The sequence below is a fragment of the Schistocerca cancellata genome, chromosome 5, assembly GCF_023864275.1.
Source record: "Schistocerca cancellata isolate TAMUIC-IGC-003103 chromosome 5, iqSchCanc2.1, whole genome shotgun sequence".
NCBI lineage: Eukaryota > Metazoa > Arthropoda > Insecta > Orthoptera > Acrididae > Schistocerca > Schistocerca cancellata.
Window position 1 is genome coordinate 522,500,651 of NC_064630.1, and position 27,511 is coordinate 522,528,161.

At 41.7% G+C, this 27,511-nt stretch overlaps 1 protein-coding gene across 1 annotated transcript in view; it reads left to right on the top strand.

The window, feature by feature from the left end:
• Window positions 1-298: 298 nt before the first annotated feature.
• Window positions 299-27,511, top strand: part of LOC126188647 (odorant receptor Or2-like) — a 49,537-nt gene continuing 22,324 nt past the window's right edge. Inside the window, exons 1-2 of the mRNA XM_049930249.1 lie at window positions 299-1,119; window positions 8,685-8,784. Coding sequence (XP_049786206.1) covers window positions 299-1,119; window positions 8,685-8,784 — 921 coding nt within the window. The remainder of the gene's footprint in view (window positions 1,120-8,684; window positions 8,785-27,511) is intronic.

Here is a 27,511-nt window from a genome sequence, read left to right on the forward strand (position 1 = left end):
CAGATGCGTGGAGGGCATAAAAAATTTAGCAATTCCGTTATGCTAGCTAAGAATTGTCTTTAGTTGCTATCCATGTATAATTCTCGTCTTCTAACGGTAGATAAATTTCTAAAATGTTACTGATGTAGCCTTATCCAGTGGGAGAAAAAAGGGTCGTGCGAAGAATGGAACAGCTACGCTTGTGCCTCTGTTCCATATGCGACGTTGTTGTTAAAGACAGAGTTTGAAGTGGCTTTCTAAGTCCTGAAGTCTGATTTGCTGCAGTTGTGAAATTTGCTCTGCTGTTTATCGTCCGACCATGAGTTGGGAATCGGAAGAGGCGAAGCAGCTGACATGGGAGTACGCTACAAAATCTGTGCTGAAATGCAATATACGGATACTCCATATGGTGGGCCTGTGGCCGCTGACGGACTCGTTGCTGTTCCGCTCATCCACAGCCACCATCGTCGTGCTCTGCGTGGCCCATATTGCAGAGGCAGCTGTCAACCTGTGCACCCTGCACGGCGACCTGCAGGATTTTACACTGGCCCTGTCCAACGTGTCAGTAGTTTGCGTAGGCGTGCTCAAGCTTACCTTCTTCCTGCGCCACGAGCGGAGCTATTGTCGACTTGTGAGAGTGCTGGACGCGCTGGTGGACAGCCAGAGGGAGTACGTGCACGCTGAGCCACCACTGGCGGCTCTCTTCAAGGCCACGCAGAAGCGGACCGTGCGGGTCACCATCGGCTTCCTGGTGTACGCCATCACGCAGCTGGTGGCCTGGTCCTTCGCTCCTCTGATCGCTGCCCCGGGCACCAGGAGACTACCCTTCCAGCAGTTACCTCTGACGGACGCGACCGCCTTCCTCATTTACGAACTGTCTTACGCTATGCAAGTCATTTCCATTATATTCATAGCATTAATCAATTGTCAAATGGACTGCTTCTTCATGGCGACTATGCTGCACACCGCTGCCCAGCTCCGAATTTTGGCAGCCCGGATTAAGAACCTGAAGCTGCACAACGAAGATATGCGGACGATATTTAGATCAGATGAAGAAGCGGAAGTTCAGGTGTCTGCTGAGCGCGACGTTGCCTACAACAATCTATGTCTCTGCATCAAGACACATCAGCAACTCGTAAGGTACGCAGAACTTTGAGTTTCATTTCATTGTATGCCTAAAGGTGGCAATCTGACATAACAGGAGGAAGTGGAAGCGGTTCTGCCAGATGGACCGAAAATCAGGAGAACAGGGAGCGACGTGGAATCAGTTGTTCACAGGGCCTGTTGGAGAATATTTTTCCACACCAGCGACGTATCATTTGACGCTGCCATCGCCCCCATTTCACTCACAAATTTTCACTCGTCTCAGCTTTCACTACTAATTGTGATACTCATTCCATGCAATCTTGGGCTAGGACACCCCTCTCGGCTTTGCGTCCGCAGCGACTATGTTATGTTATGTTATGTTAACCGGGGACCTAGAAACAACGGAGAGGCTCCGTCCCCGCCGCAGCCGCAGTGGTCCACAACCCCACGACGACTACCGCAGTCCGCTTCACCCCTCCGCTGCACCAAACCGAACCCAGGGTTATTGTGCGGTTCGGCTCCCGCTGGACCCCCCAGGGAACGTCTCACGCCAGACGAGTGTAACCACTACGTTTGCGTGGTAGAGTAATGGTGGTATACGTGTACGTGGAGAACTTATTTGCGCAGCAATTGCCGACACAGTGTAGCTGAGGCGGAATAAGGGGATCCAGCCCGCATTCGCCGAGGCAGGTGGAAAACCGTCTAAAACATCCACAGACTGGTCGGCTCACCGGACCTCGACACAAATCAGCCGGGCGGATTCGTGCAGGGGACCGGCGCTCCTTCCCGACCGGAAAGCCATACGTCAGACCGCTCGCCCAACCGGGCGGGCACGAAGCGACCATACTAGCTGCGATACGTTCTGTGTAGAAATCTTAGCCCCAACAGCTGTGACCTCTCTGGCACCTCTCTAAACTTGGCGCTCAAAGCTGCAGCTTGTGTCTCTTGGGCCTTAAACCGGTCCTGGTTGTTCACATATAAAAAGTATAGCAAAACGATAGTCCAAAACTTCGCAGGATGTGTAGCATTTCTTGAGGAACAAATTGACGGTAAGCACTAATCTTTGGAAACATTACCGTATCCAACGAAGCTATATTCTCCCCGAAATTACTTGAAGATTCATTGCTGCGTAGGAAGTTGCGGGTTCAGGCTTATGCAAGAGTACTTATTCGGCCAATCCCAAGGGACTTGCAGACGCAATAGTCACCCGCTCTTGCCAAAACTTCACTCTCAGCATTGCAAACTTCTCGCCTGCACTGTGCTTCATGTTCAAGCTGTTTGATGCCCTCTGTGATTTTGATTGATTTTATTTCTTGTGATTATGGGAGTCATTATTTTATTTGTTGTGTGACGTCTAACAATTTCAGAAGAAAATTTGTGAAATGTAAGGAGCAGAAACTTGCGACGTCCTTCTTTTTACTCCGGCGATTGCCGTACGAGTCATCCGAGGAAAGGGTATGTGTGTCATGGGTCTGCTTCAAGGAAGAAAGATACAATGGAAGCATCTCCTTTAACTAGGTGATCGAAAGAGCATCTCTAAATTCACTCGAAAACACTATCGTAAAGACTGTCAAGGGAATATACAGGTAAGAAGTTCGAAGCTGAAAAGCAGAATGGGGTTGTGGTTTGGGTCGGGGTTAGAGGGGGGACATTTTTTAGATTAGATTAGATTTACTTTCTTTCCAATTGATCCTTAGTGAGGAGGTCCTCCATGATGTAGAACATGTCAGAAAAACAATAACACATGACAAATATTTACAACTGAAACAAATAAGTTAATGTACCTTCCACAGGTCCCAAGTGTAATGATCGTCAGTTTTTTAATGAAGAGTGTATGAAAGAATCATATCACAAACTAAAATCACATTAATGCACTGAATGTAAAATTGAAAAAAAGGTTTTTTTTATTTGTAAGTTAATAAACATGTAATAGAACTACTACAAGAATTATTTACAAGGAAAACATTACTGCACTGAAATAGTGCAGAAGTTAGTTTGTACTTACATACACACACACACACACACACACACACACACACAAACACAAATCAGTGGGTTCAACTGAGAAATTCATCAATCGGGTAGAAGGAGTTGGCCACCAATAAATCCTTTTGGCTTCTCTAAAACTGAATTTCATTGGTTGTTAAGCTTTCTATGTCTGCTGGTAAGTTATTGAAAATGTGTGTTCCTGAATAATGCACACCTTTTTGTACAAGAGTAAGTGACTTTAAATCCTTGTGAAGATTATTCTTATTTCTAGTATTGGTTCCATGAATTGAGCTGTTGGTTTGAAGAAGTGATATATTTTTAATGACAAATTTCATTAAGGAATAAATATATTGGGAAGCAGTAGTTAGTATCCCTAGTTCCCTAAACAGGCTTCTGCAGGATGTTGTTGAGTTCACACCACATATAACTCTTATTGCACGTTTTTGTGCCCGGAAAACTTTAGCTTGGCTTGATGAATTACCCCAAAAATTAATCCCATATGACACTATGTAATGAAAGTAAGCATAGTATGCCAGCTTTTTCTTTTTTATATCCCCTATGTCTGGCACAATTCGCATTGCAAATAGAGATTGGCTAAGACGCTTCAGCAGTTCTGTGGTGTGCTCCTCCCAGTTGAATTTGTTAGGAAGCTGTAATCCCAAAAATGTAACACTGTCCACTTCTTCTACCTGCTTGTCATCATATGTTAGGCATATACTTGTGGGACACCCCTCACAAGTTCTGAACTGCATGAAGTGTTTTTTTTTTTTTCAAAGTTTAGTGACAAAGAATTGGCTAGGACCCAGTGATTAATGTCCGTAATTATTTTATAAGCCGATCTTTCTAAGACTACACTTGATTTGCTATTTATTAAAAATGGTTCAAATGGCTCTGAGCACTATGGGACTTAACAGCTGAGGTCATCAGTCGCCTAGAACTTAGAACTAATTAAACCCAACAAACCTAAGGACATCACACACACCCATGCCCGAGGCAGGATTCGAACCTGCGACCGTAGCGGTCGCGCGGTTCCAGACTGAAGCGCCTAGAACCGCTCGGTCACACCGGCCGGCTGCTATTTATTACAATGTGTCTATCATCGGCAAACTATCGTATGGATAAGCAGATTACCAACCTAGATTCATTTTCTGAAGAAGCGTTACATCATCGTTTTTGTGCTTGTGTTGCAAGAGGAACATTCATCAACTAGAAAATTATTCGCCAGGTAGTTTTCAAAACAGTCGCATATCGTCCTACATTTCTGCGGAGCCTAGGCCCTTAATGTCGACATTTCCCAGATCATGAGCTGTTGATGGAGAGAGAAGGCACAACTAGATGGCTATTTTTAAAGCATGATAATGTGTTAATTATAAAACTAGCGATCTGTTTCTTGTAATGAAACCAAACGGGCAACAGCTTATCTCTCGGCGCGAATGCGTCGAGGATTATACGTCTTATTTAACTCAAAGTTTCTCGTGTTACAGATATGGAAGAATTCACAATTGCAAATGATGAACATGTGATTTATGGTTATTTTGTACACATAATAATAACTTAAATTTCGCTAACCCCTCCCCCCTCCCCTCCCCCCAGGAAATGCTTTTTCGTGAACTTTTCGTACATAAACTGATGAAAAGTATCCAGACACCTATTAGTGGAGACTGATAAGAGCTGTGTCCACACTCCGCCGTTATGACGGTTTGAGCTCTGATGGGGACACTTTCAGTGAGGTGTCTGAATGCCTGTGGGGAATCTCAGTCCAATCTTCTTCAGGAGCTGAAACCTGAGGAGAACGTGATGTTGGACTCTGGCGTCTAAAGTGGACGTTCTAACTCATCCATCTAGTTCAAGTCAGGACTCGTGGCAGACCAGTCCACTTCAGAAAGTTATTGTCCATAAACAATTATGTCACAGATACTGCTTCTAGACAGAGTGCGTTGTCATGCTGATACAATGAATCATCGTTTTCGAACTGTTCCTCCACCGTACGCAGTACAACACCAAACTACCCACCTCCTTGTATTCCAGTGGGTCCGCTTCTCATGATTTCTAGTAGTAAATTACGCATTGTATAGGGGATTTCCAGATATTTTTGATCAGACAGTGTGCGTCATCTACTTCGTTCTCATTTCCAGTTGCCGCTCACTATTCACACCATCCCATCAAAAGTATTTGGACATTCTTATATAATACGGAACTGACTACTAGATGCAAAGAGAGATGTACCCGTAAGCATACAGGGAGATGGGGAGTATTGTCTAGTCAGTGGAGAAGCATTTACAGCAGAATGGGTCTGTCAGGAGAGCTCAGTAGCTTTGAACATGAACGGAGTAACAAATTCATCAAGGAAATTTCAACCGTTCTAAAGCTACTCAAGTTGACTGTTGGTGACGTCATTGTGAAGTGGAATCTCTTAGGAGCAACCACGACTAAACCAAGACCAGCAAACGTCATGTATTGACAGGCACGGACTGTCGAGCACAGGTTGTACAAAATCGCATGAAATCAGCGGCAAGAAACACTCGTGAACTCCAAAGCGTTACCAGCAGTTCAGCTGGATCAACAATTGTGAGTAGGGAGTTAAAAAGAATGGGATACAACGATCGAGTAGCTTCTCAGAAGCCTAGAGAACCTTACCTGCTACCATATTTAGTGCTAGCGGTGAAATAAGGGGGAGGTGGATTTACAGCATGGGCTGATTTCCTTGATTCGTGTGCGGTCCCCTTATTGCGTTTAAGAAAACACCGAATACGGAAGGACATGAACATATTTCACACCATCTTTTACTGTGTGTGGTAGGGCAATAACTCCGAGGCGATGACTGTCTCAGCATGAAAATGTATCTTGTCGTAAAACAGCACCTGTGACCCAATGGTTTGTGGGAATTAACATATTTTACATGGGACGTCCTCCCTGAGTCGTGCCGAAGACCTAATAGTCCCAGCGTCCAGTGTCCCCACCTTCTCTCGTTTCAGCAGTTTAGTAAGAATGAGCCACCTCTCCACACACACACTCAGACATCTCATTGAAAGGGTCACTAGCAGAGGTCAAGCCGTTATGAAGCACCCCATATTAATATCCACTAGTAGTTGTGTGGATACAGTTGACCAGATAGTACACTCATGCTCATAAATTAAGGATAATGCAGATACATGGTGAAACAATTCTCTGGTGGGCGGTTGGTGGGTTTAAATCACTTCGGGGTATGACCATGCGGTGCATCTGACCTGCGGTCGTCGCACGGTGGCGCTGGCAGCGTCCACATACGCAGAGGTGTGTTGGTGCATGTCAGAGTACGGTGCAGCGAATAAGTGTGCAGACGTTTTCAGACGTGATAATGGTGACTCTGTGTTGAAAATGGCTCAAAGAACACATATTGATGACGTTATGAATACTAGGGCGACTGGAGGCTGATCAAATACAGCAAGGCGTAGCACGGGCCCTCCGTGTGTCACAATGTGTGATCTCAAGATTATGGCAACGATTCCAGCAGACAGGAAACGTCTCCAGGCGCTACAGTACGGGACGTTCACAGTGTACAACATCACAAGAAGACCGATATATCACCATCAGTGTCCGTAGACGGCCACAGCGTTCTGCAGATAGCCTTGCTCGGGACCTTACCGCAGCCACTGGAACAGTTGTTTGCAGGCACACAGTCTACAGACGACTGAACAGACATGGTTTATTCGCCTGGAGACCTGCAAGGTGCATCCCACTGACCCCTGGTCACAGGAGAGCCCGTGAAGCCTGCTGTCAAGAACACAGTACATGGTCATTGGAACAGTGGTCCCAGGTTATGTACACAGACGTCTAGGTATAGTCTGAACAGTGATTCTTTCCGTATTTTCATCTGGCGTGAACCAGGAACCAGATACCAACCCCTTAATGGCCTTGAAAGGGACCTGTATGGAGATCGTGTTTTGATGGTGTGGGATGGGATTATGTTTGGTGCACGTATACCCCTGCAGGTCTTTGATAGAGGAACTGTAACAAGTCAGGTGTATGTCCGCCTTTTAAGGAGTGCAGTGGGTCTCACCTTCCTCCTGATGGATGATAACACATGGCCCCACCGAGCTGCCATCGTGGAGGAGTACCTTGAAACAGAAGATATCAGGTGAATGGAGTGGCCTGCCTGTTCACCAGACCTAAACCCCATCGAGCACGTCTGGGATGCTCTCGGTCGACCTTTCGCTGCACGTCTTTAAACCCCTACGACACTTCAGGGGCTCCGACTGCCACTGGTGCAAGAATGGGAGGCTATACCCCAGCAGCTGCTCGACCACCTGATCCAGCTTATACCAACCCGTTGTGGGGCCTGTGTACATGTGCATGGTGATCATATCCCATACTGATGTAGGGGTACATGCGCAGGAAACAGTGGCGTTTTGTAGCACATGTGTTTCGGAACGGTTTTCTCAACTTATCTCCAAAAGCGTGGACGTACAGATCTGTGTCGTGTGTTGCCTATGTGCCTATGCTATTAGCGCCAATTTTGTGTAGTGCCACGTTGTGTGGCACCACATTCTGCGCAATTATCCTTAATTTATGAGCATGAGTGCATATATGCGCAACACTTTAGCTTTCGAGACGACTAATTATGCGGTACACCGGCCAACTACATAACGTTTTCAGGTTGTTCTGCATGATGGGCCCCTCACCAATATCCGCTTCAGAAATCATGATGCACAAGCACTTAAAATATGATAACACATAGAACACAATTAATTTGAGTCACAGAGAGGTTATGCACGGAATTCCCTCTATAAGTTTAACTGACGACTGTGTCTGCAGAAAGGGCACCCAGCAACCAAATAATAAATCGCTAGGAAGGTGAACTGCGTCAGACTACGTGAACGGTGGTTTAAGTGGACAACATAGTCTTCCACACTTCCAACTAAGGGGTCGTATCGTGTATTTTGAAGAAAGAAGGAGGATTTAGGTTTAATGCTCCGCGGAGGATAAGTTCATTAGATAGAGAGCATACGCTAGGACTGGGACGGGAAGATAATGACATCGGCCATATCCCTTAAAAGGAACCATCCCGGTTTTCACCATAAGAGATTTAGGACAATCATGGAATATCTTAATCTGGATGTCTGGACGGGGATTTGAACCGTCTCGAAATCAATACATGGCCTCGATCTGTCTATATTTCTGTTCTGTCAGCACGTTCACCACACCCACCTCTGCTGTTTCTCCTGTAATGTGCCATGTAAGACTTAGTTCATACGAGACATTTGATAAGTGTGAATGAGCACTTGATCTTGTCCAATTACTGAATGTGCTGCTAGAACAGATGTGTGACACAGTCATGGCTTTCGTCGTATAGAATTTTTTTTTGGTAATCTTTGTCTGTATCTATGTCTTGACGCAGTGAAGACACTGTAGAGATAATGCTTTCTTGAAAACATCAGAGCATTCATTTTTATTTATTTCTTAAAATGGTAATAAATATTGTTGTAATACGTTACAGATTAACAATTAAACTCACGATTTTTAAAGCTTGAGTGCACTGGTGCAACTGGTATAAAGGAGGCCTCATCGGCAGTGTTTATGTTCTTTCACACAACAGAAACTTTTGCAACGACCCTTCGTATACAGTAATTCAATGAGAATTTCTGTTACAGGTTCGTCCGTCACCTGGACCGCATAATGAGTCCCATCGCAATGATGCAGCTGGGTCTTGGAGTTTTCAACGGGTGCATGCTAATATTTCCGGCGGCATATGTAAGACTCTCTCTACGGTATTTACGCATTGCGACTGTCTAACATGTTAACACAGTCCATCTTTTGGAATCGCTACCTTGCCTAAAACACGTATTTCACTTGTAAAGCGCGGTTGGCGATTTTGATGTATACTTTTATCTGAGCAGATTAAACTCTACTAATCACATGTTGATATAAAAATGCTTCCAGAGACCACAGAATTACTGTATGTGACGTGATTTTGATGCAAGAGTATACTGGAGCTCTAGCGACCTTAGGATATAAGATAGGGCTTGTTAACAAATCTTCCGCGCAAACGTATCACCGCGTCATTGCAGTACGGCCTTGAGAGCAGACATCGTGAGTTGACTGCTTCATGCTCCAACCTAATTTACTTTGTTCCTTACTTGTTTCAGGTTACAAAATTCGTAGTTTCCTTTTTTTAATTTAGATGCACTACATCTCTCATTTGTGTTATTAACGTAAGACTTCTTCGCCTTAATCGTATTTGACTAGAAACGTATATCAGTGGTGTTACAGATTATATGTACGTTCTGTGGAAGTCGACTAGTTATTTCGTGTTTCCACTGATTAAAGCTACAGTATAGTTATGATAAAACGCTACTAAAATGTGTTCGTAGTCTTAAGAGATAATGCAGGGCTGTCATGTATATTTGATTGGTATGATAATCACCAAATGTGGAACTGAAATCCTATCCTAGAAGGATATTTCACTTTTTGTATCGTTAGAACGCAAAACGTGTAATGCCGAAGTTATTTCAGTTGATAGTGTTAGATTCCACAGCTGAAAATGCTAAACTCCTAAGACGTTCAAAATTCATTCCGTATTTATCTACTTATAAATGACAAATTGAAGTATTACTGCCCCAATTCCGTTGTGACAGGTGGAGGAGGGCAGGAAGGGAGATAGGGGGAGGCTGAAAATGATCCAGACCGTCAGTCAACTGACATATAAATGATAAAAAGAACTGATTAATGTTAAGTAAAAAATAAAAGCACAACCTCTCACCTGACTCAAGGGTCAATACGTAGTTTTCAGACTATGCTTTATTTTGTATGTTCTTCGTTTCTCGTGTTTCTTAACAGACAATATAATCCTGGAATATCAGCGTAATGTCGAGTTTCTTACAAAGTGTAACAAAATCACATTTGTGACACCTACATTTTTCACGTAAAGGATTTCACCTGAAAGATAATTGCCTTCACTACCATCCGAGAATCTTTTCTTTATAATCGAACATTTATGTAGTTTTTTTCTATGAGACAAAATTTTGACTCATTAAGAAAAGCCTTTGCACGCTAGTGGCGTTAATGGTATCTACAGCATCTTATTTCCTATAGTACCAGAGAGCAGTTGTCTATTCTCAGGTGCCATTCATACGAACCTGAGTGGATCTCTAAAATAAATACATTAGTATTCAGAAGTTAGGTTCAGTTACAAAACCAACAATACCTTGGAAAAAATAAAAATAAATGAAATAAAATTTATGTTGATGGTGCTACAGAAATAATAATAGCTATTGCGTTGAAACTAATGTCATGAAAATTTGCTTGTGTCAGAGGTGCGTTGCAGATAATTGAATGGTGGGGTAAGGTGACAGATAGTGCATTGAACCGACAGAAAATCATGCAGGATATAAAGTGGAAGTAATGAGAAGAGAGATGAGTAGATTCAACAATGATATTTCATAACTAAGTGAAGTCAGGTGGGACGAAGAGGGAGAAATAGAATATGGAGACTGAACATTCCTCTGAATAGTGATCGTTCAAGTTTACATTCCTAAATATGGTACAGGTGAAGACGATATAAGTTGGATGAGGAATATGAGAAGTAGAGGAAATCTATAAATAAAATGGAAACAGGCAGGCATAAAGTATAATGGTGAGAGTCTTAGGTAGCACACTAGGGAAAAGTGAATAGAAGATGTAGTTGGAGAATATAAACTTGTGAAAAGAAACGATAGCTTTCCTTAACCGCTTTTATCTTTGGATTCTTAATACTTGGTTTGTGAAACAAAATCGACGACTCTGTGTATAGAAGACTCTATGTGATAATGCAGGATACCAGACAGATTTTACTATAATTGACCAAAGATTCTATAACTATCAAAAAGACGTCAACCATCTGTGGAGCAGATGCTGATATAGATCATAGCTCGATGGCGGCAAACATGAAAATACTTAAGAATGTTAAAAGAAGAAAACTGGTAAGGAATATGGTTGGGGACAAACTGACCACTGAAGGAGTTTGGTCTACACTCAAATAGTTCAATAAAAACTTGAAATGTAACAGAAGGTACGAATGTATCAAAAAATCATTAGAAGTACAATTCTGAAAGCCTTAGAAGAAGGGCTTGAAAAACTATAGTGGAGAAAGTGTAGGAAAGAATTTATTACACAAAGTGCGTTAGGTAAAACGGGCCAACATAGGAAATGAAAGTATGAACATTCTATAAAAGGATAAAACCCGTATAAATAGATGAATATGAATTAAGATGATTAGCTGACCAGGCTACCAAAGCAATGTAACAGTGCAGTCCTTAACGAACAACGACCCAAGAAAAGTCATTGAACATGACACACTCAATCAAAATCAAAAGATGATAGCGTGTTCAGAAGAAAACAAATAGGTATGGGAGGAGTATATTGAAGAATTACATGAAGCATAAGGATATCATACACAACTAAGACTGGAGTAGAATTCGAAAGTGACGAAATGGAGCGTGGGCCAAAAATATTGAGAGCCATAGACTATTCAGGGTCTGAGAAAGACGAAAGCAATAGGCTGTGATAAAAAAGCTAGCCAAAGCATTAAAGACCTTTGGAAATGGAAAAATATTTAGACTGACCAACCTCATATACAGGATATATCACGAGAGCATTTGGACTGAACTGAAATTTAGTTAAAACTGTTGTACAGTTTTACCAAGAAATACAAAAATGTAATGATTATAAAAAATAATTTTATATGGCAAATTACAGGGGCTGTGGGTAACTCAGTACTCAGGAGAATGAAAAGAAAAAATCAGGAAAACATCGTTAAGGATCAGTTTGTATTCAAGGAAGGAAAACGAATATTAGATGCTACTGCATGTTTGAGTATGAAAGTAAAGGTAATGATAGTTTTTAACAGCGACATGGACATCTTATTTGATGATTAGTAACAGGCGTTTGACAAAGTTAACTCGAGTATCTTACCAAAGACATTGAAAGATATTCAAAAGCAAGAGGAGAATAAATAAATATATTTAAGTATGCAGAGCATCAAGCACTGTTTGTGAATCAGAGGTTAGCAACACGATTTATCGTGAATAGAATTTTAAAGACTGAGAAAGAACACGAAACGGTTATAAATTTAGGAAAAAAATTAACGAGAATTCAAATAGAGAATTCGAAAGTGACTAATGAAGCGATTTAGATCACGAAATGCTATTATAAAAGCCAGACAAAAATATGTTTCCTAAAGAGGTGCAACAGACTTTGCAGTATCTGCATTGGCAACAAGCTGAATGACTAATTGATGTGGCCTTCTCACATAAGTCAACAATGCACGCAGCACTGATGAGCTGGAACATTGTAGCAATGGCCCACCGCGAGATTGAGCGCTGCCCCGTGTCGTTTAGAACACGTGAAGAGCGGAGCAGAGACGTCTGGGGAATCGTTCTCATCTAGATGTACCAGGCTGTCGCCACTAATTGTGAAACGCCCTGTATAGATACCTAACAGTTGTGACGCCTCTGGCGACAGTTTCAGCTTGGCGTTAAATGTATTTCTAATTGCGGATAAAGACAACCATCAACTGTAGAATGGAATGACAACAATGAAAATTTGTTCCGGACGAGGAGTCGAGACTGATTTTCCTCTTATCGCGAGCGGTCCCTTATCGTTTGGCTATGATTGCACGAGTCACTCCCATATGTCGTCAACAAGTTGTCTAAAACCTGTAATCGTACATTCGTTATGCATATTCCCGCACAGGTGAGACATTGTACTTTAAAATCATTTGCCCGGCGTCGGCGGATAAATACGATATAGCAGTGCCTGTGTTATTCTGAATACCATGCATGTCCAATGGAACTTTGCAGCGTATTCAGAATAACACAGGCACTGCAATTTTATTATTTTAAGCTTGGCGCCGTAAGCTCCGGCTCCGACCTTAAACTGGCCCTCCATGCATGACTATGGGAAAGATACCGCGTGTAGGAAAGGTACTGCACAATAACAATAATAGGTATAAGAAAATTAAGAGAAGGGCTGAAGAAAAAGAAACAGCTCTGAGAACATAAAGAGCTCAGAGGGCAAGAAACATGGGAGACAATATTAAGGAAAGGGAGAGGGAAGTGGATAAGTATATAACGAGGGAGGCGATGTAGCGAGAAGGGTTTACAGATTACTGAAAATTCAATGTATAAACAAGACGAATTGAGTACACGACACTAATTATGATAAAAGAATTTCGCCTAGTATGAGGGATATACGAGACAGGCGATGCCCTTAGAAATAAAGAAGAGCGCAATAATCGGAATAATAAAGTCAGGTGCTGATAGAAGAGAACATTACCGTACCATCAATTTACAAAATCCTAACGGTATTATCAACAGAAGAACGGCTGCCGACCTGAGGAAAGATCAGTTTGGGTTTCAGAGAAATATAGGAACCGGCGAAGCAATGACAATACGACTTATGAGATAGAATGAAGAACTCAAACCTACATTTACAGCATTTGTGCATTTAGGTAGTGATTTTGACAATTTTTATTGGAACATATACTACGAACTTTCGAGGTTATGAGTAAAAAACAGGGAATGAAACGTTATCCACAACGTTTACAGAAACCACACTGCATTTATAAAAGTCGAAGAATATGGACAAGAGACCGCGGTTGAGAAGGGAGTGAGGTAATTGTCGCCTATCGCCGATGGTATTCTGTCTGCAGCTTGAGGAAACCAAGGAAAAGTTCGGAAAGGTAACTATAGTTCAGAGAGAAGAGAAATATTTTGAGGTTTACCAAAGACATCGTAATTCTGTCAGCGACAACAAAGGACTTAAAGGATCAGCTGAGCGGAATGGGTGATTATAAGATGAACACCAAGTGGAGTGAAATAAGAGTAATGTAATGTAAAATACATAAATGAAACGATTCTGAGCGAGAAGTAATAGACGAGTATTGATATTTATAGAGCAAAAATGCTAACGATGGTAGATGTAAAATGGATACAAAATACAGATTTAAAATAGAAGGAAAAGCTATTACAAAAAATATGTTAAAATCTAATAAAATCTGAGGTTTTAAGACTTGTCTTCAGAATATATTTATCAGGAGATTACCTTTGTACAGAAGAGAAACGTAAACGACAGACTGCTTGGACAAGAAACCTATTGAAGAATTCTGAAGATAAGCAGAACAGATCATTAAAGAAAAAATACTGAATCGAATTTGGAGAATGCATTTCTAAGCACAACTTGACAACATGTGATACGGTTGACAGGACGTATTCTGAGGCATGGAGGCATAATTCACCCTCCGAGTTCCATTGTTGTCAATATGACTCCACAAGCACATTGAAAATACATATCACCCATGTTTTCAAAACTATTACGTTCAAAATATATGACCTTTTCCGTCTAAGTCAGTTGTATCCAGCTCTACACAATTTTTTCTCATTTTTATGTTTACAATTCACTGACATGTACTCACACTTTTTCACTGAGTACGTTTACGTCAAAGACCCTAAATGAAATTGTTTGATTGTTTCTTGAATGTAACATTTACGAAAATAGCATGATGACTGTTACTTCGAGCAGCTGTTGTTCGAGAATCCTTTAGCAATGGAATTATTTTATCCCACTTATTTTTGTCCTACCGTTAGTGTTTCTTGTCCCGGCTGTTGTACCCTTGTTAGTACGACTGGAGTCAATAAAACCCCACAAACACGTTGTTTTCAGACCTATTATTTTCAAAATATGTGGCTTTCTCTGAGTCAAATGTATCCAACGAGGTTTCATTCAGTTTTATATTTACGACACGTTAAAATTATTGATGGTTTTCTTTTCGTTGTGGTTAGTATGACCCCCTTGCATGTACCATTGATAAAACGTTGACTACGCTGAATAGCTGTCATATATAATTTTTATTTTAGTTTATTAAAATAATGCCCATAAATCTCGCGTAAGTTACTTGGGTATTTATAACCCCCGTGTCTTTGTGACAAAAAATCCTGGTGATAGGGTGTTTTATTTGGAAATGGAGAGTAGTGTGGGAGGTAACACTAATAAGACGTGTAGACCAACGCTTGACTACACTAGGCAGGTTAAAGTGGGTGTACTTTGCAATAGTTAACCACAGACGAAGAGAAGCGTACAGAATAGACCGGCGTGGAGAGCTGCGTAACTTCATTCTTTGGACTGAAGACCATAACAACAACAACAACGATAGGCGAGATACAACATACACAATAATATATAGATCTTGTTTTTGCTAATAATCACGAAACAAAGTATTATTTGTGTACTCTATATCGAGATAAGAGCATCATACGGAATAATGTGCCAGTTTACACAATGGGCCAATCAAGTGGGCGTATGTGGATACAGTGAACATTAACTGAACCTTCGTTTCCACAGTAAAACTCAGCAGCAAGACCACTTTGAAGTTCTCTGGTGTATTGAGGAAGATAATAGAAGTGAACGTCATATGTAGCACCCTTCTACTACATCAATGCACTAAAAATTCAGGAATTTTACGTTGCTTGTCCCAAAACCTATGTTTTGAAATTATACAGACGGTACAAGGTTATAAAGAGAGTATTTGAAGACAAGGGAGCAGTGGCAGGCGGTAAGAGGTCATGAATGAGCAGTATGTGTGTCGCCATTGTTTGTAAATTGTTTGTGTCCCATAACAAACAGCTATATGCGGCACTGATTTTGGCATTGCTAAGTTGAAAAACAACAGAAAAGTGTCACTGAGTGCAAGGCGGAATTTATTTCTGCTTACCCCTTATGACTTCTTGTCTTTAGGGAAAGATACTCCACATCGGAATTTACAGACACACATTTAATGTATGCCATAGGCAGCTGTAGTGTCCTGAAACCAGAAGCAACGTACAGAGCTGTCCGTGACTGTAGTTCTTCGTACAGTCGAATGTGAGAAAATGGTGTTTTATGATGATAGAGAAAAATTCACCAAAAGGCACCTGCCAACTTGCACGTGAGTACGTACTTCGAAGCAGAAAACGCGTTTCTGTAATTAACAACGTGTTCAAGCAATGGGACCTCATTATTTGTTACCTTCAGGTCATTTCTGTCGGTTGATTATGTTGCAACGCATACCTGCGTAGCAGAGGTTCTCTCTTCGAAGAGTTACTGTGAGCTTAACTTGTTGCTAAAAGCTCGAAACTCTGTGTCAATAAAAAGCTATATATTGAATTGCGGCCATTACTTCTGTGTCTGAAAGTGCTCAATTTAGAATCCTTTAGCATCTGTGACCGTACACTTTTTCGCTGTTACTGTACTAATGACCCGATACTGGCTACGTTTCCTTTACCAACATGGCTGACGTCGTGCTTACAGAGTACACGTCATAAGTGAATTAGTTTTCGTCGAATCTGGGACTAACGAATTTAAAAGTACCGAATCGCTATAGCGAACTTTTCTTGGAGGAGTTGAGTTTACATTGACAACTAAGAATGGACAATTGCCACACTGGAAACATGTACGCACTCCTTAACCGGTTTGCTATGTATATCATTAAAATGGTAATGTGGTTGAAGAAAATCTATGGACATGCTGAGTGATAGATATCGTGACTGTAAGATAACTTTTTCAAAAGTCTTACACTCCGTGGTACCAGTACCGCAAGCCTTATTTTAAGCTATGTACACTACTGGCCATTAAATTTGCTACACCACGAAGATGACGTGCTACAGACGCGAAATTTAACCGACACGAAGAAGATGCTGTGATATGCAAATGATTAGCTTCTCAGAGCATTCATATAAGGTTGGCGCCGGTGGCGACACCTACAGCGCGCTGATACGAGGAAAGCTTCCAACCGATTTCTCATACACAAACAGCAGTTGACCGGCGTTGCCTGGTGAAAAGTTATTGTGATGCCTCGTGTAAGGAGGAGAAATGCTTACCATCACGTTTCCGGCTTTGATAAAGGTCGGATTGTAGCCTATCGCGAATGTGGTTTATCGTATCGCGACATTGCTGCTCGCGTTGCACGAGATCCAATGACTGTTAGCAGAATATGGAATCGGTTCGTTCAGGACGATAATACGGAACGCCGTGCTGGATCCCAACGGCCTCGTATCACTAGCAGTCGAGATGACAGGCATCTTATCCGCATGGCTGTAACGGATCGTGCAACCACGTCTCGATCCCTGTGTCAACAGCTGGGGACGTTTACAAGACAACAACCATCTGCACGAGCAGTTCGACAACGTTTGCAGCAACATGGACTATCAGCTCGGAGACCACGGCTGCGGTTACCCTTGACGCTGCATCACAAACAGGAGCGCCTGCGATGGTGTACTCAACGATGAAAGTGGGTGCACGAATGGCAAACTGTCATTATTTCGAATGAATCCAGGTTCTGTTTACAGCGTCATGATGGTCGCATCCGTGTTTGGCGACATCGCGGTGAACGCACATTGGAAGCGTGTATTCGTCATCGCCATACCGGCGTATCACCCGGCGTGATGGTGTGGGGTGCCATTGGTTACACGTCTCGGTCACCTCTTGTTCGCATTGACAGCACTTTGAACAGTGTACATTGCATTTCAGATGTGTTACGACCCGTGGCTCTACCCTTCATTCGATCCCTGTGAAACCCTACATTTCAGCAGGATAATGCACGACCGCATGTTGTAGGTCCAATACGGGCCTTTCTGGATACAGAAAATGTTCGACTGCTGCCCTGGCCAGAACATTCTCCACATCTCTCACCAATTGAAAACGTCTGGTCAACTGCCTCGTCAGAATACGCCATTCACTACTCTTGATCAACTGTGGTATCGTGTTGAAGCTGCATGGGCAGCTGTAAGTGTACACGGCATCCAAGCTCTGTTTGACTCAATGCCTAGGCGTATCAAGGCTTTTATTACGGCCGGAGGTGGTTGTTCTGGGTACTGATTTCTCAGGATCTATGCACCCAAATTTCGTGAAGATGTCAGTTTTAGTATAATATATTTGTCCAATGAATACCCGTTTATCATCTGCATTTCTTCTTGGTGTAGCAATTTTAATGGCCAGTAGTGTATATTAACAAACAATTCACCCATTCCATCTGGCATCGAAAGATGCTACCTTGAGAGATATACTTCACAGAGTGACAGAAGTGGCTCGGCAGGATAACAATACAATAAATGAACTCAGCATTATCGAGGACATTGGCGGCAACACTAGTAACACACACTGATGAACTCTCACGATTCGAAGACAAAGACTAAGAAATTCAGAACAAGACATATATCGGAGGTTAAGCAAAAGTGTCCCTCATTTGGTTCCTTCCTATACTTACAAAAAATATACAAGAAAGTTGCTGATCTTCTCAAGAAAAGTAACATCAAACTTTCATTGGGAACCATTCTAAGTAGCAAGATAATTAACCAACCAAATATCCGTGAAGACATACACTGTAACTGGAATATAAAACATATAATGTAAGTGTCGCCATAAATTAAATGTGGGCCAAACAGGCTGGCCTTTTGAAACAAAATTACATTGATCGCTTCAGGTTTAATGAACTAGACAAATCAGAGATAGGAACACATGTAGATGAAACATCTCAACCACTCAAAATAAAGGAAACTAAGATACTGGGTAGCAGAGAAAGGAAAGAATGGATGTTACCGGAGAATCTGATACAAAAGAGGAGCCTTCAATAAGTACCGCAACACTATTTTTTCTGTGCTAATTTCAGTAAATGCGGAAATTGTTGTGGGACGTGGTGGAATATTCCTGCTCCAGCCACTGTTGCTTCAGGAAGTTCCAGTAGGTGGCAACGGTGTGCGTAGTTTTCGAAACTCTATCTGTAACGGAGGTGCGTTCCAAGTAAAGAACTATCATTGAGTTTCTTTTGCCGGAAAACCAGAGCTTCGCATATATTCTTAGGCGCCTGCAGAATGTCTACGGAAAACTGGCAGTGAATAAGATCACGGTGAATCGTGGGGCGAGGCGACTTTCATCATCGCAACAAGGTAGCGCAAACCTGTCCAATCTCCCACGTACCCCTAATAAATTAAAGAAACGACTTGGCATGTACGTTGCCACAAAATGATAACGAACTTCTCCTTCTTCATGACAACGCACGGCCTCACACAAGTCTGAGCTGCTGAGAGGAGCTCGCAGAACTTCATTGGACTGTTCTTCCTCATCCGCCCTACAACCAGGATCTCGCACCTACCGACTTTAGTCTGTTTGACCCAATGAAGGGTGCACTTCGCAGCAAGCACTACGTGGATGATTGGGAAGTTATTGATACAGTACGACGTTGGCTCCGACCTCGAGCAGTAGAGTGGTGCCACGCCCGTATACAAGCCCTCCCAGTAAGGTGGCGCGAGGCCGTCCTGCTGAAAGGACACCGTGTTGAAAAACAGGGCTTTTTATCCAAAAGCGTGGGAAATAATGTGGTGTATTGGAATCCCGAATAAAGCCAACCTGCATTCAGAAAAAAATGTGTTGCATTACTTAGCACTAAGTATTTCAAAATTTCGGAATATTATTTATGCAAGTTTCGTTCTTATAGAGCGTCGGGGAAGATGCCATACTTTTTGATTCTACATGAAATTGTTGTTGTTGTTGTTGTTGTATTCAGTCCTGAGACTGGTTTGATGCAGCTCTCCATGCTACTCTATCCTGTGCAAGCTTCTTCATCTCCCAGTATCTACTGCAACCTACATCCTTCTGAATCTGCTTAGTGTATTCATCTCTTGGTCTCCCTCTACGATTTTTACCCTCCACACTGCCCTCCAATGCTAAATTTGTGATCCCTTGATGCCTCAAAACATGTCCTACCAACCGATCCCTTCTTCTAGTCAAGTTGTGCCACAAACTTCTCTTCTCCCCAATCCTATTCAATACCTCCTCATTAGTTACGTGATCTACCCACCTTATCTTCAGCATTCTTCTGTAGCACCACATTTCGAAAGCTTCTATTCTCTTCTTGTCCAAACTAGTTATCGTCCATGTTTCACTTCCATACATGGCTACACTCCATACAAATACTTTCAGAAACGACTTCCTGACACTTAAATCTATACTCGATGTTAACAAATTCCTCTTCTTGAGAAACGCTTTCCTTGCCATTGCCAGTCTACATTTTATATCCTCTCTACTTCGACCATCATCGGTAATTTTACTCCCTAAATAGCAAAACTCCTTTACTGCTTTAAGTGTCTCATTTCCTAACCTAATTCCCTCAGCATCACCCGACTTAATTTGACTACATTCCATTATCCTCGTTTTGCTTTTGTTGATGTTCATCTTATATCCTCCTTTCAAGATACTGTCCATTCCGTTCAACTGCTCTTCCAAGTCCTTTGCTGTCTCTGACAGAATTACAATGTCATCGGCGAACCTCAAAGTTTTTATTTCTTCTCCATGAATTTTAATACCTACTCCGAATTTTTCTTTTGTTTCCTTTACTGCTTGCTCAATATACAGATTGAATAACATCGGGGAGAGGCTACAACCCTGTCTTACTCCTTTCCCAACCACTGCTTCCCTTTCATGCCCCTCGACTCTTATAACTGCCATCTGGTTTCTGTACAAACTGTAAATAGCCTTTCGTTCCCTGTATTTTACCCCTGCCACCTTCAGAATTTGAAAGAGAGTATTCCAGTTAACATTGTCAAAAGCTTTCTCTAAGTCTACAAATGCTAGAAACGTAGGTTTGCCTTTTCTTAATCTTTCTTCTAAGATAAGTCGTAAGGTCAGTATTGCCTCACGTGTTCCAACATTTCTACGGAATCCAAACTGATCTTCCCCGAGGTCGGCTTCTACCAGTTTTTCCATTCGTCTGTAAAGAATTCGCGTTAGTATTTTGCAGCTGTGACTTATTAAACTGATAGTTCGGTAATTTTCACATCTGTCAACACCTGCTTTCTTTGGGATTGGAATTATTATATTCTTCTTGAAGTCTGAGGGTATTTCGCCTGTCTCATACATCGTGCTCACCAGATGGTAGAGTTTTGTCATGACTGGCTCTCCCGAGGCCATCAGTAGTTCAAATGGAATGTTGTCTACTCCCGGGGCCTTGTTTCGACTCAGGTCTTTCAGTGCTCTGTCAAACTCTTCACGCAGTACCTTATCTCCCATTTCGTCTTCATCTACATCCTCTTCCATTTCCATAATATTGTCCTCAAATACATCGCCCTTGTATAAACCCTCTATATACTCCTTCCACCTTTCTGCCTTCCCTTCTTTGCTTAGAATTGGGTTACCATCTGAGCTCTTGATATTCATACAAGTGGTTCTCTTCTCTCCAAAGGTCTCTTTAATTTTCCTGTAGGCAGTATCTATCTTACCCCTAGTGAGACAAGCCTCTACATCCTTACATTTGTCCTCTAGCCATCCCTGCTTAGCCATTTTGCACTTCCTGTCGATATCATTTTTGAGACGTCTGTATTCCTTTTTGCCTGCTTCATTTACTGCATTTTTGTATTTTCTCCTTTCATCAATTAAATTCAATATTTCTTCTGTTACCCAAGGATTTCTATTAGCCCTCGTCTTTTTACCTACTTAATCCTCTGCTGCCTTCACTACTTCATCCCTCAGAGCTACCCATTCTTCTTCTACTGTATTTCTTTCCCCCATGCCTGTCAATTGTTCCCTTATGCTCTCCCTGAAACTCTCTACAACCTCTGGTTCTTTCAGTTTATCCAGGTCCCATCTCCTTAAATTCCCACCTTTTTGCAGTTTCTTCAGTTTCAATCTGCAGTTCATAACCAATAGATTGTGGTCAGAATCCACATCTGCCCCAGGAAATATCTTACAATTTAAAACCTGGTTCCTAAATCTCTGTCTTACCATTATATAATCTATCTGATACCTACTAGTATCTCCAGGATTCTTCCAGGTATACAACCTTCTTTTATGATTCTTGAACCAAGTGTTGGCTATGATTAAGTTATGCTCTGTGCAAAATTCTACAAGGCGGCTTCCTCTTTGATTCCTTCCCCCCAATCCATATTCACCTACTATGTTTCCTTCTCTCCCTTTTCCTACTGACGAATTCCAGTCACCCATGACTATTAAATTTTCGTCTCCTTTCACTACCTGAATAATTTCTTTTATCTCGTCATACATTTCATCTATTTCTTCATCATCTGCAGAGGTAGTTGGCATATAAACTTGTACTACTGTAGTAGGCATGGGCTTTGTGTCTATCTTGGCCACAATAATGCGTTCACTATGCTGTTTGTAGTAGCTAACCCGCACTCCTATTTTTTTATTCATTATTAAAGCTACTCCTGCATTACCCCTATTTGATTTTGTATTTATAACCCTGTAATCACCCGACCAAAAGTCTTGTTCCTCCTCCCACCGAACTTCACTAATTCCCACTATATCTAACTTTAACCTATCCATTTCCCTTTTTAAATTTTCTAACCTACCTGCCCGATTAAGGGATCTGACATTCCACGCTCCGATCCGTAGAACGCCAGTTTTCTTTCTCCGAAATTATGACGAGAAATTTAGAGATTTTCAAAGCGAGATTAATCACACGTGTTTGGCAAGATTTCCTCAAATTAAAAACCGATGTATACAACAAAATCATAACTTTTATGTCACTTAGTTATCTCCTTTTTCAAAAGATATACTACTAGGCATCTCACCCCAAAGATCGAGGAAAGTTGACAAAGAAAATTTGATATCATCACCATTTCTGTTACTTATTTTACTGTCAAGTACAAGAAAATAAAACATTTTATTACAATTACTGAGTGTTGTTTGATTGATATGTACTATTTTACAGAACTGTCGCTATAAATGCCCGACATGGAATCCTGTACTCCAGGAAATCTCGAAAACAGTTAATGCCCCCAGTTTTCCGTGCTCTATTGCTAATTAGAGGCTTTCTTCACCTCACTGATTTCTGTTAGTGGTTCTTACTTCATTTCTAGGTATCGTCTGCAACAAAAAATGTAAAAAAAACTATTATCCCAAAGAAAATAAAGCGCCATTCTCAGATATCGGGGTGAGATGCAAGTCGAAATGCGAGGTTCAGTATGGCAGCATACAGGAAACAATTGGACGGTCACATACTTAATGATATAGAGTACATGATAAACGTACTTTTAGAACTGGTAAAAATGTACAGAAATCACAATTATTCTTCTTAAATACATCTACAGTTATTTTACGGAGTAAATTTTAATATTTGCAAAGTTTATTTGTTCCCAAAGACGAAAAATATCCGTTACAACTGCCCCTGCAACTTGCCGCTCGAGACTTGGAGTCAAGGAAACAGTCGAACACCGGGTGTTGTGCTGTCCTGGCACAGTGAAATAATACGAGCAAATGGGTATCATATCGCGATTAACATCTTCTCCATCTTCACTCAGTATATTCCAAAATAGAACTTTCATTGTTATATAATTGCCAATTTAAAGTTCACATACGCTATTATTTCTTCCACATTGTAATTTAACTAATGCTTAATTTAGAAGTATCTTCGAGTGTAAGAATGTAAACATGTAAGAATATAATGTCTGCTGCCTAAGTTCTTTGTGCAGTATGTTTCATTTGAATGTGACTAGGAATATCAGTGCGAAGCAGTTTTGTGGAATGTTAAGCAAATCTGCAAAGTTCTCTTATTTTAACTACACCACCGTTGTGTGTACATGGAGACATGCGTCGCCAAGAACGTGTTGAGGACACTGAGAAGGCAGGGGTTGTGGATGGGGAAGATGGAGACTAGGTGTTTTCGCCTGAGGTCCTTTAGGGTAGACAAATTTTTCAAAAATTTCTAAAACTTTTCTCTTTTCTTAACCTTCATCAGCAGTTCCCCGGATGAGGCCCCAATATGGAGTTTCTGCCGTCCCTCGAGTAAGCCAAGTGCCAGATGTCGGGCCTTGTGCCGGCTGGATCAGGGCGGTGTCGGTGGCAACGCCGCCGCACACCCCATTGATTGATGAGAGAGCAGGACTCGTGGAAAACGGAACAGACACTTTCTCCGCAACAGAGATCTGCATGAGCAACCAATTCTCACTCGAAATGACATCACTGTTCGATGACATTTAAAAGCACACCAGAAAGGTGTTAAGTACGGCCACAAAACTGAATCGAAAAAGCCCTAATAAAATCCTAGCTTTAATGTTTATTGAACTTGGAAACAAGCATTCTCCGTCAAGTATAGAGAGTTAACAGTTGTCTGTGTGTCTAAATACAAAAAGTTACTACACATTATTAAACATTAGCGAGCGCTCTAACTACATACGAGCGAATTAAACTAGAGAGTTCACATTTAGTTAATTTTACCGAATTTGAAGTCATGACTATGCCAGTAGGCCTTTCTGACGAACTGACTACGCTGATCAGCGCTAATCGTCGCTTAAACTTGCTCTTTTGTTTTAAATGAAGACGTAGCCTCTTTATAACTAAACAGGCACTAACCTCACTAGCAGTAAAACACGCCGTACAACAGTAGTTATCACGATAAGCAAACCTTAGGCTAATTAAACACTACAGAATAAGAACATTGATCGGTGTTGGACTTTGGAGATGAAACAGTAAGACGGCCACTGAGAAGTGGACCGCGATGACCTCACGTCCGTTGTTCAAATGGTTCAAATGGCTCTGGGCACTATGGGACTTAACATCTTAGGTCATCAGTCCCCTAGAACTCAGAACTACTTAAACATAACTAACCTAAGGGCATCACACACAGCCATTCCCGAGGCAGGATTCGAACCTGCGACCGTAGCAGTCCCGCGGTTCCGGACAGCATTGCCTAGAACCGCACGGCCGTCCGTTGTTCCTTTCGCACTACATGGGCTCCACTTAAATACGAGCAAGTCCGTAAAATAAGCAACACAGAAAAATATTGAACATGTTCATTTAGCACCTATAAGGAGCTCGGTTCTTAAAACCACTCAAAATGCACAACGATAGTCCTCAAGCCATACGCTGATCAACTGACAATACCAGAATCACAGAATCAAGACAAATATAGAGGAACACATGGCGGCGACAATTAAGCATGCCTACTTTAGTCCAACGACGAACAACGAGGTCATAAAATATAGCCTGTAAAATTTAATAGTCTTTCGGACACTGCTCTCGCAGATCACATGTCTACCGATGACGCCATTCAGTGGCCATCTAATCTGCAGTGGTGTCTCCAGTCTTAGTTTCTCGAAATTCCTCACGATACAGATGCAAGACTTCCAGGTCGTCCTCTCTAAGAACATGCAAACTTATTTTCTCGACAAACGCTATCCTTATCATACCGCTAAGATATGCAAGCTATTACATTTCACACAGAAGCTGCAAGATCTCAGCACAACAATTAATACAAGACACCAGACAGACAACAATAAGCCACTGATCTTCGACGTAGTTGGGTTACCAAATCACAAACTATACATGTATGTCTAATAATTGAATACACGTCACAGTGAACCACTCCCAGTGGAGCTATAACCGATTCCCGATACACGGCAGACCAGGAACACAAGCGCCACCGAAACTTACTATAAAGCCACACTGACTACAGCTTGTCGGTGCCTGCCGCAGGAAACAATCTCCAACCTGGTGCTACTACAACATGATTCAGGCTAACCGGCGCTTTCAAATTTACAAGTAAGTTCCCATTGCAGCTTGACAACCGAGAGAAACAATTCAAAAACAGTACTACTTCCAGAGACACATCACATAGCATCTAACTCTGAGCAGGTTTCGTTGCACATGACTAAATTCAGTACACGAATGATGCAGTCACTGTTACAGAAAAGAAACAGAGTATGCTAATATGAATGCACAAGCCAGGTCTCAATGTATAACTGACAATACTAATCATCGCGAAGAAACCTTTGACGGATGAACCTCACATATTTTGGACAGATGGCAAACGTAAATATTAAGTTAGGAACGGCGCATCACGCAGGAAACCTCCGAAAGCGGTCAAACCGATATCACTAGTCGTGGAGCCTAAACACAGCAACACGCAACCACAACGGACCAAAACACGAGACCGAAAAATTTCAGTCACTGTCCCTACTCGTGGTACCGAACTATGTCGTGCAGTGTGTAGCACACTGGACTTCCATTCGAGAGGACGATGGTTCAAACCCGCGTGCGGCCATCCTGATTAGGTTTTCTATGATTTCCCTAAAACTGCTTCAGGCAAATGCCGGGATGGTTCCTTTGAAAGGGCTCGACCGACTTCCTTCCCAGTCCTTCCCTAATATGATAGGACCGATGACCTCGCTGTTTAGTCCCTTCGCCCAAATCATTCAATCAACCTACTCGCGGTTCATTCAAAAGACAAACACAACACGCGTTCCTGATTACCAAGCACGTGCCGTTTACAAAACAACTCACAACTGAGTCTTAAGCATTTCAGACCGTGTGATTCATGGTTCATTAGGAACAGACATACACTGCACTGATCTCGAAACTACGGAGACTTCAGCTTACTGGTCCAAACGAAACAAACTCTTATAGCAACTGTCAGAAAGTAAGAGTACAGCCCGATATTTCGAACATTCGACAAAATGAGCAAAAAGTAGAGCTGCGCTCTACCTAAACTATGGCTCGGTAGTTTTGGTACAGTACTTAAATGACTCAGCCAAAAGAAATGATCGTATGACATTAATGCCGCGAGTCCCTAAGTGGGACTGAGTTGCAAGTCTTTACAGTTGACGGCACAATGGGCGACTTGCGAGTTGATGATGATGAGGACAACACAACACCCAGTCCCCGAGCGGAGAAAATTTCCGCCCCTCCTCCCCCCCCCCCTTTCTCCCTCGATCCTGGATCTGCTGCTCCGCTACATGACAGTCAGACCAGACGCGCTGACTGCTCAGCTAAGGGGCAGACAACGATGTAGTAAATGGTGGGTTTACCGCTAGTGTTGGTAGCACTGGTAGGGAAATGAATGAATGTGTGTGAGAGAAAGTAGGAACCAACGACTTCTCTTTCTTGTTTGTCTGTTCTGCACATAAATTTAACCGCACATCGCCTAGTGTTAGTAAATTGTGTATTTATATCCTCACAAAATATAAATGGCATTTTATAAGTAATAAGAATCAGTTGATCCCGTAACTTCTGTGTCTTTATGTAACCAAAGCAATTATTTTTGATGTAAGTATAATGTTCAAGAACAAACATAAAAAATCTACATAGTTATTTTTGTTATTTTGTGCTGAATCGAATGTTTTTCAACATGATAAAAGGCAAGAGTTTCCTGTTTTTATTGACAAGAGCGAAAGTTGTTTACGAATAACAGAAACATGTTTTATAAAATCTTGATGAAATATTGAAGCAATGTATGATATGTTTCTGTTTCCCCCTTTTTTTAATTTTATCTTCTTCTTTTTTTTTTAGGAAGTTGCGTTTTCTATTTCTATATGATAAATCGTTCTCACTTCTTTTATTTTTCATATAACTTCCCTTTCTTTCACTTTACAAATCAATACTTGTCGAATAAAACCTGAATTAAACACTGACAACTTCACTTTGTCTATAAATATCTTTTTATTTTTAAGTAACAGATTGG